The 14,393-nt window shown below is 60.3% G+C and overlaps 4 protein-coding genes across 4 annotated transcripts; 2 read left to right on the top strand and 2 right to left on the bottom strand.

The window, feature by feature from the left end:
• Positions 1 to 51: 51 nt before the first annotated feature.
• A1Q1_00098 (uncharacterized protein) lies at positions 52 to 4,802 on the bottom strand (the record flags this gene model as incomplete). Its single annotated transcript, XM_014328939.1, has 4 exons — positions 52 to 2,382; positions 2,960 to 4,024; positions 4,078 to 4,389; positions 4,434 to 4,802. The coding sequence occupies 4 exons, from the start codon at positions 4,800 to 4,802 to the stop codon at positions 52 to 54; spliced, it is 4,077 nt and encodes a 1,358-aa protein (XP_014184414.1).
• Positions 4,803 to 6,488: 1,686 nt separating this feature from the next.
• A1Q1_00097 (uncharacterized protein) lies at positions 6,489 to 8,261 on the bottom strand (the record flags this gene model as incomplete). Its single annotated transcript, XM_014328938.1, has 4 exons — positions 6,489 to 6,495; positions 6,564 to 6,880; positions 7,014 to 7,859; positions 7,908 to 8,261. 4 exons carry the CDS (start codon positions 8,259 to 8,261, stop codon positions 6,489 to 6,491), a joined length of 1,524 nt encoding a protein of 507 aa, XP_014184413.1.
• A 1,838-nt stretch (positions 8,262 to 10,099) lies between these two features.
• A1Q1_00096 (uncharacterized protein) lies at positions 10,100 to 11,260 on the top strand (the record flags this gene model as incomplete). Its single annotated transcript, XM_014328937.1, has 4 exons — positions 10,100 to 10,288; positions 10,326 to 10,584; positions 10,634 to 10,918; positions 10,962 to 11,260. 4 exons carry the CDS (start codon positions 10,100 to 10,102, stop codon positions 11,258 to 11,260), a joined length of 1,032 nt encoding a protein of 343 aa, XP_014184412.1.
• Positions 11,261 to 11,606: 346 nt separating this feature from the next.
• A1Q1_00095 (uncharacterized protein) lies at positions 11,607 to 14,046 on the top strand (the record flags this gene model as incomplete). The annotated part of the gene is made up of 4 exons (XM_014328936.1): positions 11,607 to 11,642; positions 11,690 to 11,800; positions 11,856 to 11,939; positions 11,989 to 14,046. The coding sequence occupies 4 exons, from the start codon at positions 11,607 to 11,609 to the stop codon at positions 14,044 to 14,046; spliced, it is 2,289 nt and encodes a 762-aa protein (XP_014184411.1).
• Positions 14,047 to 14,393: the final 347 nt, after the last annotated feature.

Raw genomic sequence — 14,393 nt, 5'->3', positions numbered from 1 at the left:
AAGTCGCATGGATCTTCGACGTAGTTGAACTCCACGTCGCCCTTGGGCTGTTCACTGCTGGCCAGCAGTGCGAAACCGGTTATTCTGCTGGACCGGCTGGTTGTTCGCGTTCTGCTGCGCAGGGGCACTAGGCTTAGGGTTGGATTGGGGCTGAGGCTGCTCGTCCTCCTGGAAGCAATCCTCCTTGTAGTGGTATCCCCTGTTGCACTTCGGGCAGGGCACCTTGGGCGGGGTCGGATGAGTCGGCGGGCGGCCAAGTACACGTTCCTGGCCTCGGCACCAGTACTCGGCGTTCTTCGGTGGCTGGCCCCGTGAGGGCGGGGACGGCGTCGATTGGTTCGAGCCTGGCGTGCTCATCTTCTCCTTGCCCTTCTTCTTTGGCGCCAGCGTGAATGATGAGGAGTCGAGGTCCTCCAGCTTCTTGTAGAACTCGGCCGTCGGTCGCCCGTCGCCGTCGCGGCGATCGAGTTGCTCATTCCACCACATACCGCTGAGCTGGGGGGCGTGCTGCTGCATCATCAGGTAAAGGTCGGGCAGCGAGTGCACTCCTGGCTTGTATCCGATTCCCGCGCGCCACTCAGCCGGCGTCCCCGTGAGGATGAGAGAGCCGATGTTCCCTTCCGACATCTCCGGGAACGCCGTGCGAAGCAGGCTCTGTTTCGTCGTGGCATACTCGCGCACGTCATCTTCACGCTTCAAGATCTTGTTGATGGCGGCCGTCTGGACCAGGTACATGTGCTCGCAACTGAGGAAGCTCGTCTTGAGGAGCGTCTTCCACTCGTCCCACGTCGTGATGCGGTTGACGACGTCGTCATCCAACAGGTCGTACCATTCCAGAGCGGACCCTTCGAACATCACTGCCGGTCGGAGCGTGATCTCCTCATCCGGGCAGTGCGTCAGACGCTTGTCCATCGCGCGGATGAAACTCAAGAGGTCCTTCCCTCCTGCGCCCCAGCCGCTGAACTTGGGAATATCCTTGGCCTGGTACGTGAACTTGCCGTCGTAGGTGAGGCGTTTGCGGGGGTCCTGTTCTACGCGCTGCTGACGAGGGTCCGACCGTGAGGCACGGGCGACGAATGGGTCGTCGTCCTCTCTCGATTGCCTGCGGTACTCGAACGTCTCGTCCGGCGGGGTCATGTGGCCGTGCTTGGTCATGTGACTTGATGACGGCAACTGTTGCTGCTGCTGCGGTTGGGGTGTCACGGCTTGTTCCTGGTAGTGGACGCGCGCGGGCTCCTGCTGACGCTTCTCGAGGAGATCAAGCTGCCGCTGCAAGTCCTCGCGCATCATGCGCAGTTCTTGCTGCTCTCGAGCAAACTGTTGCCGTTGCTCATCCAGCTCGGTCTGTTGGGCGGCTAGGCGTTCCAGGAATGTCGATGTCGTCGAGCCGCGGCCGTCCTTCATCATCCCCGCCGCGTAACGTGGAGAGGGGTGCTGCGTCTGGACCAGATGGGGTTGTTCTCGGTCCGTTTTGGTCGCGTCGGCGGGCTTGGGAGTCTGGACGTTTGCTTCGTCGCCACGCGCGTCGTGGCGTCGAACGGACCTTGGCTTCTGGGTGGGGTCGTCGCCTGTGTCGCGTCGTTCCACTGTCTTCCCTTGTGGTCCCTTTGGTTCGCCTGCCGACGGCGCTCCGTGAGAGACTTCGCGCCTCCAGGTCTTCACGTTGTCCTGGAGTTCGCGATCGATCGCGGTTATTGAGCCTTTCGCGCGCTGTGTCGCCTTAGACGACTTCTCCTGCTCAAGCCTGTCCTGCCGCGACTTCATCGCCGCGATCTCCTTGCCCTGGAGCTCCAATGTCTTGGACTGCTGCAGGAGAAGGTTGAGCATGGCTGTCGACTTCTGCTGCTCGGTCATGTTCTCGAAGTCCAGTCCCGTCGTCTGTTGAGGGGCGTCGTGGACTTGTTCTGTCGGCGGGCCGCCACCGGTGGGAGCGCTGTGCATGCCGCCGGGCATCGACTCTCCCGTAGGCTGGCCGCCTGTGTCGTGGTCGTCGTGTTGCGTGCTCATTTCGTCGCCGGCTTGCTGTTCCGGCTCTTGCTGGTCGCCCGTCTCGGTCTCGTGTCCGTCTCTGCGCTTCGCAGAGGAGGATTTGCGCTTGTCGGGGAGGTCCTTTGAGGTGTCGATCGCTGGCGAAGGGAGCCCTTGGCGTCTCCTTGCGCTTCGCGTACTCCTGCTGACGCTTCGCTCGACCTCTGTCCTTGGATACGGCCACGGGGGCGGTGTGTTTGGTTTGGACGACACCTTGCGGGTGTTGTTGGGTGGGGAAGGTGGGGTGAGGGCGTCGCCTTGCTGTGTGTTTACGTCGAGAAAATTGTTGACTCGGATTCGGGGTTCGGTTGCCGTCTTTTCTCCTCGGTCGTCGCCTCGCGAACCGGCCAGAGACTATCGACGCTTGCAGCCTTGCTCGTTTCCTAAAGTCGTTCACCAATGTAGCCAAGCGGGAGGGCTACCATAGAACCTGAGCTAAGAACGGTGGTGTCATCATGCAATCCTATGGAGCTATGCTAAGGGTGACTAGCCCGGGGGGGCTGGTCCTGGAGTCACGTGATGCCAGTCACGTGACCTCGCGGAAGCAAACCTCTCACGTGACCTCAGGGTCTCGGGAGTGATCGTCTACAGTGTCCTGCATTCTGACTTGCACATGCCGCGGTTCACGCCGATTTCTATGCTTAAAGGGCAGAACGCCGCCCGCAACGTCTGCGACCACGTGCGACATCAACAAACCCTTGACATTGCATCTTCACAACACGAAATGATTTTATGAGCTTATGAACATATGCATACAATAGGTACACGGTACTGCTGTCACTTGTTACTGCTGCTCCTTCCTCTTGTTTCGCCCCTTTGGCGTCGGGCTCGCCTGCTCTCCCTGTGTGCGTCCCAGAGGCGACGGGTCCGTCGTCGAGGCTGCCGGCTTCTTGTCGAATGCGCCCGTCTTGCGCAGCCATCGCTGGCGCACCTGGTGGTAGCTTCTCGTCGGGACGCACTTGGACACGAGGTCCCACTTCTCGCCATGCTCCATCACCGCGCGCGTAAGGAGCTCATCCTCCTCCTTTGTCCACTTCAGATACGGGCTGCGCACACGGCGCGCCGGCATCGCGCTGCTGAGGTGAACGTACTTGCCGAGACCAGGGACGGCGGCGCCAGCCGTCGGCGAGGCAAAGGTGTCGAACGGGTCGTCGGCGGACGGGAAGCCCCGCCCGGGTGTCGGCGTCTGGTCGAGCTTGATGGCGGGACCGAGGGGCGTGTGTCCTCGCGAGGAGCCCTCGAGGCGTGATGGACCGCCAGTCGCAACGTCCTGACTGGCCTGCGCCAGAAGATCCAGAGCGGATGCGCCCTCCTCGTGCCTTGACGACGAAGCACGGGGCGACACGTCGCTGTTCCACATGCGGCGGGAGGACCACTCGACCGTCGCCGGCGCCTCGCGCGCATGCCGCGGCTTCTTGCTCGGACTCTCAAAGGTAGACGGGACGTAGTGGGTCGTGCGAGCGGCGCTAACGGTCGCGGGTTGACCACGGGTTGGTGTTCCGGGGCGAGTCGCCATCTCGGCAGCGAGGAGGAGATCGTTGAAGTTGCCGCCGGGCGTCGTGGCCGGCGCCTGTCGGTTCCCACGGGCACGAGACGGCGTTGTCGGGGCGCGCTTCTTCTTCGGCCGGGGGAGGAGGGGCGTCGAACTGCTCCCACGGGCGGGAGATGCAAGCGGCTTCTCTTCGTCAGAATCGACTGGCTCATCGTCCCCGCCGTATCCTTCCGAGTAGCCGACGCCGCCGTCTGGTCCGACAACGCCGCGCTTGCGCAGCTCCTCCAGCGTCAGATGGCCGATGTCCTTGTTCGAGGAGCGCATCGTTCGCACCTTCTTCGCCGCGAGAAGGAGGTGCTCTGCGCGCGCATCGCCCATTGTGCCCCGCGTACGTCCTGAGCGCTCGGGCGGGGCGGTACCCTCGCCCTCGCCAAAGACCGCCGTGTTCATCATGACGTGCGTACGCAGGTGACGGAGTTCCTTGACCAGCGACTCGATTTGTTTCTGAGTGTCGACCAGCTGGATGTCAGTTTATCAAGGCGGAGCTAGAAACTCACCCTAGGGGCCATGAGACGGTTGTCCATCTCGAGACGCTTGTTCGCAGCCTCGAGCTCCTGGTGGTATCCGACGTCGAGGTCGAGGACTCGCTTCGGACGAGTGCCAGCTGCCTCCTCGGCCTCACGGGCTCGGAGAATGGCTTGCGTCTCAGCCTGCCAGCTGGCACGTTCCGCCGCGAATTTGTCCCGCTCGATGCCGATCATACACTGCGAAAGCTTTGCCTGTTGTTGGAGTGTCGCAATTGTCTCCTGCTGGGCGACGACCTGCTCGCGCAGGAAGGGAACTCGGCTCGTGTACACGTTGACGAGGGACTGGAGCTGGCTGTCAGTGATGCGGCGTTGTGTGTGTGACTCACCATGTCCTTGAGCTCATCTCGCTTCTGCGCCGCATCTCCATCGGACGCCCCGTCGAGCGCCTTCTGGATGTCCCTCAGTTGCTCGTCGGAGGGAAAGTCGTCGCCAGACTCGACCTCCATCGGCGTCGGGGTCGGGGATGACGACGCAGAAACAATCTTGGGGGAACTCCCCGGTGCCCAATGCCTCACAGATGACGGAGTAGGCATGGTAATGTCATCATCCTGGCCCTGCTTGGGGGCGGAGTGGGCTGGGTTCCTTGAGCGGATCCTGTGGGACGCAGTCGGGGTCGAGGGGAGCGGGGGAGTGACGGGCGACGAGAGGGCGGGTGTGGGATGACTGTGACGGGGAGGTGTGGATGGGTCAACCATGAAGTTGGGTCGTGGTGCACGGTGGCGAGAGACTCGGATGTTGGAGTGGGGCAGGGCCGGGCTGAGGAGACGGGCAAGGGCCGGTCGTGGGCGCGCCGTCGGGGCGGGGGTGCAGTCGGGGCTTGTTGCTCGGTATTATAAGGCAGCGACAGAGATGGATTAGGTAGCAATGGGGGATATGTTGGGTGTAGTCAGCAAGAGGACGGAGTTCAAAGTTGAAAATGGCAGAGCCAGGGAAACGAGCAAACTTGAGACGAAGGCAGGCGCGGGAAACTTCCAACCAACGACGGCGAAATTGCTTCCGCTTTTCCATACAGACGTAGCTGCTCTCACCGTGCATGCGTGCGATCGACAGTGTATTCATATGATGACAATGACCAAATCGAAATCTACAACGTGCTTGCCCGCTCTAGTTCTGCAGCAGCTTCTCGTTCACCGCATCCGTCGTCAGCCCCTCCGCACCGTCACGGACCTCGAGAATCTGATCGTCAGTCACGCAAGCCTCAACCTTCCTCACCTTGGCGACCTCGGCCGTCTGCTGGAAGTACGACAGCGACGACGCATGCAGCGTCATCAAGTCTGTCGGCGATCCGCTGGGCGCCCTGGCGTTAGCTCGCTCGTAGACGTGTAGCTCACCAATTGATCAGCAGGAGAGGGTACGAGATGCGGCCATCCGGGTGTTTCTGTCGTCAGTTGGCGCCAGATGAATCCAGCTCACAAGCTCGTGGGAAAGAAGAACGTATCGGGGCGAGTTCTCAGGCAGTTCTGCTATCAGCTAAACCCACTCGCCATAGCTCACCCTCAGCAATCTCCTCGATGTCCTGGTCCTCAAACTCCTCGTCGACCTTCATGACGAGGTCATTCTTGACAATCCGCACTGGGGTTAGCTACAACGTGAGACTCGCAGCTCACCGCTGATGGCCGCATTGCCCTTGCTCTTCTGGAAACGGAACTGTTTCAGCGCCTCCTTGACGTCGGCGGGGATGTCGACCGTGCGTGTTGACATGGTGGATGGTGTGCTGGTGCTTACAGGTGGCCGAGACAGCGATGTCATCATGTGGTTTCAGGCACGCGGGACCTAATTTGCCGCTGGGAAGGCACTGGCTGTGTCTGCTGGCCCGCTGGCCCCCTACTGGGTTGGCATGTCTCCGAGCGCCGGGTCGTCCATGGCGTCCATGGCTCCATTCTCGTATCCTCATCGCTAAGCAGCGTGTGGTGACTGGCGAAGTATTCTGATGCAACAGCTGATGCAATCGTATGCATCGGGAGGACTGTCTCGGGACAGATTGATCCTTCCCCGCGTGTTCAGCTCGAACTCCTGGAGCGTGCACCACTTGGTTCGACACTTTGTCACAGTCAGAAGCTCTAATGTGGCTCAGCATAGTTGTGAGGGGCATCCTAGCTCTCGAGGTACGCCCGTATGCGTCGCTGGAGGTCTCGATACGAGTCTCCTTGACTTCAGGGAGGTCGATCAGGACCCCTGACTCCTGAAGTGTCGCAAAAGAGAGAGACCTCCAGGTGGCTGCTTCCTGACGGTCTGCACTGTGAGCTCAGATGGTGTCTGAGAACTACTAAGTAGACGACGCTTGATCGTGTCTATGAGTAAGCAAGACGAAGCAGTCTCAACCAGAGGGACAACCTCACCCCTCGACCATTGGGACACAAAAAAGAGCCTGAATGCATACACTACAACCTATGCTAGATTCGGTCATGATTCATAAACTTCTTGGGCAGCTGCTGCCTCCTCTCAGACCCACTTACGCGGCATACGACTCGTTCGCCTTGGGGCTGCCCTTCTCGACACCGTCGACGTCGACGGACTGGGCGCCGCGCTCCTGCGACAGGGCCGCGACCTCGCGGCGGAGCACACGCTGCTGCGCGTCGGCGCGCTGGCCAATCTCGTCGACCATCTGGTGAAGGCTGGGGTCGAGCTCGTTACGGTCGATGACCTTGTCTGTTTCGACCATCACCTGGAGCACGGCGTCGAGCTGGTTCGGCAGCCAGGTGACAATAGGCGAGCCTCCAGTCGCGACGGGATGCTTTGTATACTTCAATATGTAGTTCTTGGTAAACGACCACTTAAAGAACAGTCAGCCCGAATGCAAGAAAAACGAAGGAAAACGGTGTAGAAACGCGTGAGGAAAGGTGGAAGAGGTGTAGGTGGCGAAATTATGGTGGAAATGTGGAAAATGATTTGGGTGCCACACTCACGTGACGGTTGCGGAACTGGCGGATCTGGTCCACATTAGCCAGGTACCAAGCAGCCGAGTTGGCGTTCTTCAGGGCAAAGTCGCGGACGCCGACAGCAGTGGCGCGGTCCTGGACGTAGTTGATGAAGCTCTGGTGGTTGCGAGGGCGGTAGGTGCGGAAGTCGCGGAGGACCTCGGTGAGGGGGTTGGTGGGCATCTGGGCGGTGATCTCGAGCAGGTTGTCGCCGAGGGGGACCATCGAGTCGTTGGCACCCGACTCGCCGCGCATCTTGAACGGCTCGTCGGAAACACCCTCGTAGATGACACCGTTGGGGAACATGGGCTGGTTCTTCGTGCCGTAGATCCAGGTGCGGTAGGACATGTACGCCTCGGGCTTGGAGCGGCCCCACATCGTCTCCATCGTCTGGTTGATGGTGTTGTACGAAGCCAGCATGTCCTGCATCGCCTTGTCAAAGGCCGGGCGGTCGCCCATGGCGGCAGCGTCGAGAGCGGCCATCGAGGCGGCGGTCAGAGGACCAGAGTGCTTCACCATCGCCACGTGGACGAGGATGAAACCGTGCTCACCCGGGCAGCCGGAGAAGGCACGGATCAGCTCAGAGTTGTCGTACTCGAGAGGCTTCGACTTGTCGATGCGCTTGTAGTTGTACAGAGCGTAGGAGAGAGCATACTCCATGAAGGGACGCTGGCCAATCTTGGCAGCGACCTCGTTCAGGGGGACGGCAATGTTGCGGGGAAGGGTCTGGCGGCCGAGACCGTACGTGCCATCCTCCTTGTACTGCTGGTTGCAGGGCTCGAGGAGGTAGGCCGAAGCGACAAAGGTGAGGTCACGGTAGAGGGCTGGTGTCAGCTAAAGCTAACAAGTGGACTTACCAGAAAGGAGGCGCTGGTCAGTGACCTTGCTGAGGTCGTACTCGGGGAGCTCAGCGTCAACGGCAGCGCCAAAGTCGCCCGTGGCGAGGAGTCCGGGGGAACCATCCTTCGTCTTGACAGACATGCGGTTGAGAAGGCTCTCCATCTCCTTGTACTCCTCGGGGAGCTTCTCGAGGGGCTCGTCTTTGGGCAGGAATCCGTTGTGGGGATGGACACTGAACTGGTCCTCGGGGTACGGGTTCGACCACGGCTTGCCCTTCACGGCCATACGGTCCGAGGCGGGGCTGGCGAGCCCACGCACAGCGACAGAGGCGGGGCGAGCCCACGCCGCCTTGGCCACGTTAGCAGCCAGGCGGGAGGCAGGCAGGCGGACAACCATGGTACAAGTGGAAGAGTGGGGCTGGATGGAGTTGGGAGTCTGGTTGGTGTGAGGAGTGGCTTAGAGGGGAGGTTCGTGGCTCTTCTGAGAGAGATCCGTGAGTTCTTGTTTCGAACAGAGCTGACGATGCAGACAGGCCTTATATATGCTGCAAAGAACGGTCGTAACGGGGATTGAACCGACGTGACAACCCCACCGCCCCGCCGTCCATGACCCGCCCGCGGGTACCAAGGACGGCGTTGAGGATAACAAAGAAGCATCATGAGACGTAGGTTGCGATCTTGAGATTTGAGTCCGGCCGCGTCTGATGCCTTCGCGGTCACGTGACCTCAGGGCATGTCAGGAAGCCGACATCAGCCAATGTTCCTGTTTCTGGAGCTTATGTTTGCACCTCTGCTCTCGCGCCGTGGCACTTCTCCCAGTTTTGCCGCGTTCCCCACGGGATTTAGGGTCATTCCGGGCCCAAGAATAGCGTGCAGCTCTCGTAACGGGGTGGAGCTCGTTACGGGGCATTGGCTCGTAACGAGCCACTGCTCTTGTGCTTGCTTCTCGATCTGCATGTTGGAAAGAATCGGGGTTGATTTCCATTCGTAGTGGTGGTAGACGCCCACCACCGAGACAACCATGACGTCTGAGATGAGGTTCTCGCCCCCGCCACACACCCCGCGGGGCTGCCGAACCGGCATCTCGCACTCGCCCACACAACTGCCCACACGAGCATAACACACAAGGCACTGGCTTACACGATACGAGCTGACGGGCTTCTCCGGCGTGGTGAACTACTGGGCCGCCATGGCGCCTGGCGTCGTGTATCGTGTGTCGTGTGCTTGATAATCTGTGTGCTTCCGGCGGCTAGACGCTACGTGAACAGGCGACCGTGTAGGCATGTGCCAGTGGCTGGGAATGTCATGACACACCAGCAAATGCGGGCGCCCGCATTGGACATCGCTTCAGCTTTTGGTCATCAAAGTCCTGGGCGTCACGAATCGAGACCGCGCCAGACCGACCTTCGACCTCGCGTCCTCGCTGCTGCTTGCGTCACAGCCTGCGCGCTCACACTGCGGCCCCGCTGCGGGAAGCAGGTCATTTAATTTCCGCATCCCTGTCTCCTTCAGATGGAACCTCGCTTCAAGCCTCGGCCTATCCCTCGGCATGCTCCCCGGCACGCACGGCACTCGGAGAATGCGGTCTGTCTGACATGTCTCGTGAACCGCCTGGAAGTGTTACATCTGTCGCTTGGCGCCTCGAAACGAACCTCGTTGTCACCTCGTAGCATGTGCTTTCCCGGGGAAGTGGGGAGTGAGGACTTTGCGGTGCCGCGGCGGACGCGGTGCGCGACAAAGGTGGACCAGAACTTTATTACACATGGTAAGGGATATCATACTAGCGCGCTATGAGGTATAAGATAGCAGTGACAGGGCCGATAGCAGACGTCGATCGCGAGAGAACGTGGCTGCCGCGATATCGCCAGACACACGGCCTCCACACACCCATGACCTCACTAACTACACCATCCACACACTACTTAAGCGTCAGAACTACAAAGCATTCCGTCCGTGGTTCAGATTACAGCGCGGCCGCCGCCACCCATGTCGCGTACAACGCCATTCGTCAGCTAGCCAAGCCGGCGCCGGCAACTAGCAGCCAAAAAGCCGGTGGATGCACCGTGGATCCTTCGCCACTCCCCATGGTGCCTGAGCCACGTGCGGGAGTCCACTCCACCACCGCAGGGAGGAGATTTCCAGACCGCGTCCGGCGTATAGAGCAGCCGTGGGGCCATCAACTTTGTCCTCCATCTCATCTTCACCTTCGTTAACTCTACTCATCTTCAACTCACCATGGGAATAGGCTGGATCCTCAAACCCCTCGCAGTCGCATCTGCAGTCGCCTTTTCCACCCTCGGCGTTCTGTCCCGCTCCTCGCAGAGAGCCCGTCTGTACTTCAACGCCACCATCTTTATCGCTACCCTCGGCGCGGCCAGCGCCTGGGGTGTTGTCATCTCTGTCCTCGCTAGTCTTACAGGCCAGGTGAGCTAGTTATCTCGCCAGCGTAGCTGACACGCAGCGTTTCAACATCAACTACTATGGCGCTCGTTCATTTTATCAAATCTGTAGCCCCCTTATCGGCGTCACCTGCGAGGTCGAGGGCGAGGAGCACATTAAGAAGCTGCTCACCGCTAACAACGGCAAGCCCCAGTCGGCCGTCATCATTGGCAACCACCAGTCGGCCTTTGACATTCTCTATCTCGGCAAGATCCTTCCCAAGCGCTCCTCCATCATGGCCAAGAAGGAGCTCAAGTGGTCGCCTGTCCTCGGCCAGTTCAGTGAGTAATGGTTTGAAGGTCCGTGTGTCTGTCCGCCGCTTACATCCAGTGTGGTTGTCCGGTGCCGTCTTCATCGACCGCAAGAACCGCAAGAACGCCCTCAAGACGGTCCAGCAGGCTGGCGACCAGATGAAGAAGAACGGTGTCTCTCTCTGGATCTTCCCCGAGGGCACCCGCGCTTCCCACGCCGAGCCCGCTCTCCTCCCATTCAAGAAGGGCGCCTTCCACCTCGCCGTTCAGGCGCAGATTCCCATCGTTCCCGTCGTTTGCGAGAACTACCACCACCTCTTCGACGGACGCACCCGTCTTGACCCCGGTAACCTCAAGGTCAAGGGTGAGTCAAGCTAAACGATCCTGGCAAGTAAGCTAACATGCAGTGCTTCCTCCGATTCCGACGAAGGGCCTCACCGCCGACGACGTCAATGAGCTGCTCGAGAAGACCCGGGAACAGATGCTCTCGACGCTGCGCGAGATCTCCACTTCGGCCAAGGCCATCGAGGCGCCTGCCGACGAGGTCGTCGAGGAAAAGTTCAGGCCCGAGGCCATCATCGACTCTGCGCCCGAGAAGCTGCTCGAGCCCGAGGCCAAGGCGTCGAGCCCCAGCACGACCGAGGACGAGATGGAGGGCGACGCTGTGCTCCTGAAGCGCCCGAATGCCGGCGCTGTTGCCCAGTAAACACTACCCAAATCATTCATTGTTATCTTGCCAGTATAATCTCAGTAACTCCATATCGCAAGCCATGTTTTCGTATGCATGCATCATTTAGCATTTAGACGCAGTCAGTAGAGTTACAAACCCGGCGGCAACGGTGGCAGGGTCGGAATAGAAATTTCGTGCCGATCACAAGACAACAGATAAGGGGCGTACATTAACGTTCCCGATTAGCGGGATCAATCCGCGTCTCCAGCGTCAGCGCGTCGCTGCCAGCGCCGCCGCCAGCACCTCCATCTTCTCGTTCTGGCCGATCTGACAGTGCGCCTTGACAACTCTCCCGGACCCCACGCACGACACGCACGACACCATGGCTGCTCCTCCCAGGAAAGGTAGCTATCCAACTGTAAGCAAGAGCTAATGACAGGCGAGAACTGGGAGCTGCGCCAGCAGCTCAACAGCGAGTACCGCGACCGCCGGGCCGACGCTATCAAGAGGGTCATTGCGAACCACACGATCGGCAAGGACTGCAGTGGTCTCTTCCCCGATGTCGTCAAGAATATGGTGAGCTCGACCGTCGGGTGAAGCTGACAAGCAGCAAACGGACGACCTGGAGCAGAAGAAGCTCGTCTACCTCTACCTCATGAATTATGCGAAGACGCAGCCTGAGCTTGTTATTCTCGCCGTGAACACTTTCGTCAAGGTAAGCTAACATCTCCTCTCAAGCTAACAGACAGGACACGGAAGACCAGAACCCCCTCATTCGAGCCCTCGCAATCCGAACGATGGCGATGCTTCGTGCAGAGAAGATCCTGAGCTACCTCGCTACGCCTCTTTCGCGATGTCTCCGGGACGAGAACCCGTACGTGCGCAAGACGGCTGCGCTGTGCGTTGCCAAGGTGTTTGACCTGAAGCCGGAGATGTGTCTCGAGTACGGCTTCATCGAGACGCTGCGCGACCTCGTCGGCGACGGAAACCCGATGGTCGTTGCGAACGCTGTCACGGCGCTGGCGGACATTCACGAGGCGGCGCTCGCGATGCCGGAGAGCGAGGACGAGAACGCACCGAACAAGTCGCTTTTCATCATTGACCAGTCCACGCTTACCAAGTTATTGGTCGCGCTGAACGAGTGCTCGGAGTGGGGCCGTATCGCCATCCTCTCGACCCTGTCGCGGTATCGCACAAATGACATTGACGAGGCCGAGCACATCTGCGAGCGTGTCATGCCGCAGTTCCAGCACGCCAACGCCGCCGTCGTACTCGGCGCGATTCGCGTCATCATGATCCACATCAAGCACGTGCAGCGCGAGGACCTCCTGAAGAACCTGACACGCAAGATGGCTCCGCCGCTCGTGACACTCATCTCGTCGGCGCCGGAAGTCCAATGGGTCGCTCTCCGCAACATCAACCTTTTGCTGCAGAAGCGCCCCGAGCTGCTGCAGAACGAGATGCGCGTCTTTTTCTGCAAGTACAACGACCCGCCGTACGTCAAGGTCGAGAAGCTCGACATCATGGTGCGCCTTGCGACTGAACGCAATGTCGACATTCTTCTGTCCGAGCTGAAGGAGTATGCGTCCGAGGTCGACGTCGACTTTGTGCGCAAGGCCGTTCGTGCGGTCGGACAGGCGGCGATCAAGATTGAGGGTGCGGCGGAGCGTTGCGTCGGCGTCCTGATGGAGCTGATCGAGACGCGCGTCAGCTACGTTGTGCAGGAGGCGGTGATCGTGATCAAGGACATTTTCCGAAAGTACCCCCACAGCTACGAGGGCATCATCCCCGCGCTCTGCGGATCGCTGGAGGAACTCGACGAACCCGAAGCGCGTGCGTCCCTGATCTGGATCGTGGGCGAGTACGCCGAGAAGATTGAGAACGCGGACGAGCTGCTCGGCACCTTCCTCGAGTCGTTCAAGGAGGAGTCGTACGCCGTGCAGCTGCAAACGCTGACGGCCATCGTGAAGCTGTTCCTGAAGAAGCCCGACGAGAGCCAGGGCATTGTCCAGGCCGTCCTGCAGGCGGCGACGAAGGACTGCGACAGCGCCGACGTCCGCGACCGCGCGTACATCTACTGGCGCCTCCTCTCCTCGGACCCAGCAGCGGCCAAGGGCGTCGTCCTGGCCGCCAGGCCACCCATCAGCCTTCCGCAGACAACAGTCAGCCCGGCGATCCTCGAGGAGCTCGTGGCCGAGATCTCATCCCTGGCCTCCGTGTACCACAAGCCAGCAGCGACCTTCATCGGCAAGGGCCGCCTGGGCGCCGAGGACGTGAAGCGGGAGGACGAGGACGAGGGGCGCGAGCGCGCGCTGCAGACCGTCGTCAACGCGCAGCGTACCGAGAACCTGCTCGACTTTGACGACGAGCCGGCCGCCGAGGCCGGGAGCTCCTCAGCCGACCTCGCCAGCCTCGGCGCGCCGAGCGCGAGCGCGAGCGGGATCAGCCAGCAGACGATCACGAATGTGGCCAAGAGCACGAACCCCCTCGACGAGCTCATGGACCTGTTCTCGAGCACGAGTGTCGCGCCCTCGGCGCCCAGTCCCGCCCCCAGTCCCGGGTTCGCGTCGCCCGGGTTTGCCTCCCCGGCAGTCGCGTCCCCCGCCCCGCCAGCCCCGCAACAGCAGCAACAGCAGCAACAGCAGGCTCAGCAGGCTCAGCAGCAACAGCAGAACGCAGACCCCTTCGCGAGCCTCAACTTTGGCAGTGCCAGCCCCGCCAAGGCGGCGTCACCAGTACAGCCCCAGCAGCAACAGCAACAGCAGCAACCCAGTAATAATAAGCCCCAGTCGGCCGAGGAGGACCTCCTTGGCTTGTTCTAGATAGCGCACAGTATGAAATACATAGACGACCCTTGTGCGACTACAGTACTCGGCATTTAGCTGAATCAACTTGTTCTACTTGTTCTACTTGATCTGGCTGTGCAGCGTGGACCGAATTGTGTGTGGCAGACTCGGTGTGTGATGAGGATGAGTGTTCCCGGAATTTGTCCTCTGCACCGATTCCCACATCTCGCTGACGACTCGGCCCAAGATGCCAGGGTGACTCGCGACTGTCCGCTGAGGAAGGTGTCCCCGTCTCGGTCTATGCACTGTGTATGAAGGCGTCACGGTTATTCGCTGTCACAATTGGATCTACTGCAACAAGGTCGTGAGTGTACCAGACCTAG

The sequence above is a fragment of the Trichosporon asahii genome, assembly GCF_000293215.1.
Source record: "Trichosporon asahii var. asahii CBS 2479 unplaced genomic scaffold scaffold00002, whole genome shotgun sequence".
In the NCBI taxonomy this organism is placed as follows: Eukaryota; Fungi; Basidiomycota; class Tremellomycetes; order Trichosporonales; family Trichosporonaceae; genus Trichosporon; species Trichosporon asahii.
This window is presented reverse-complemented; position numbering and strand designations above follow the sequence as displayed.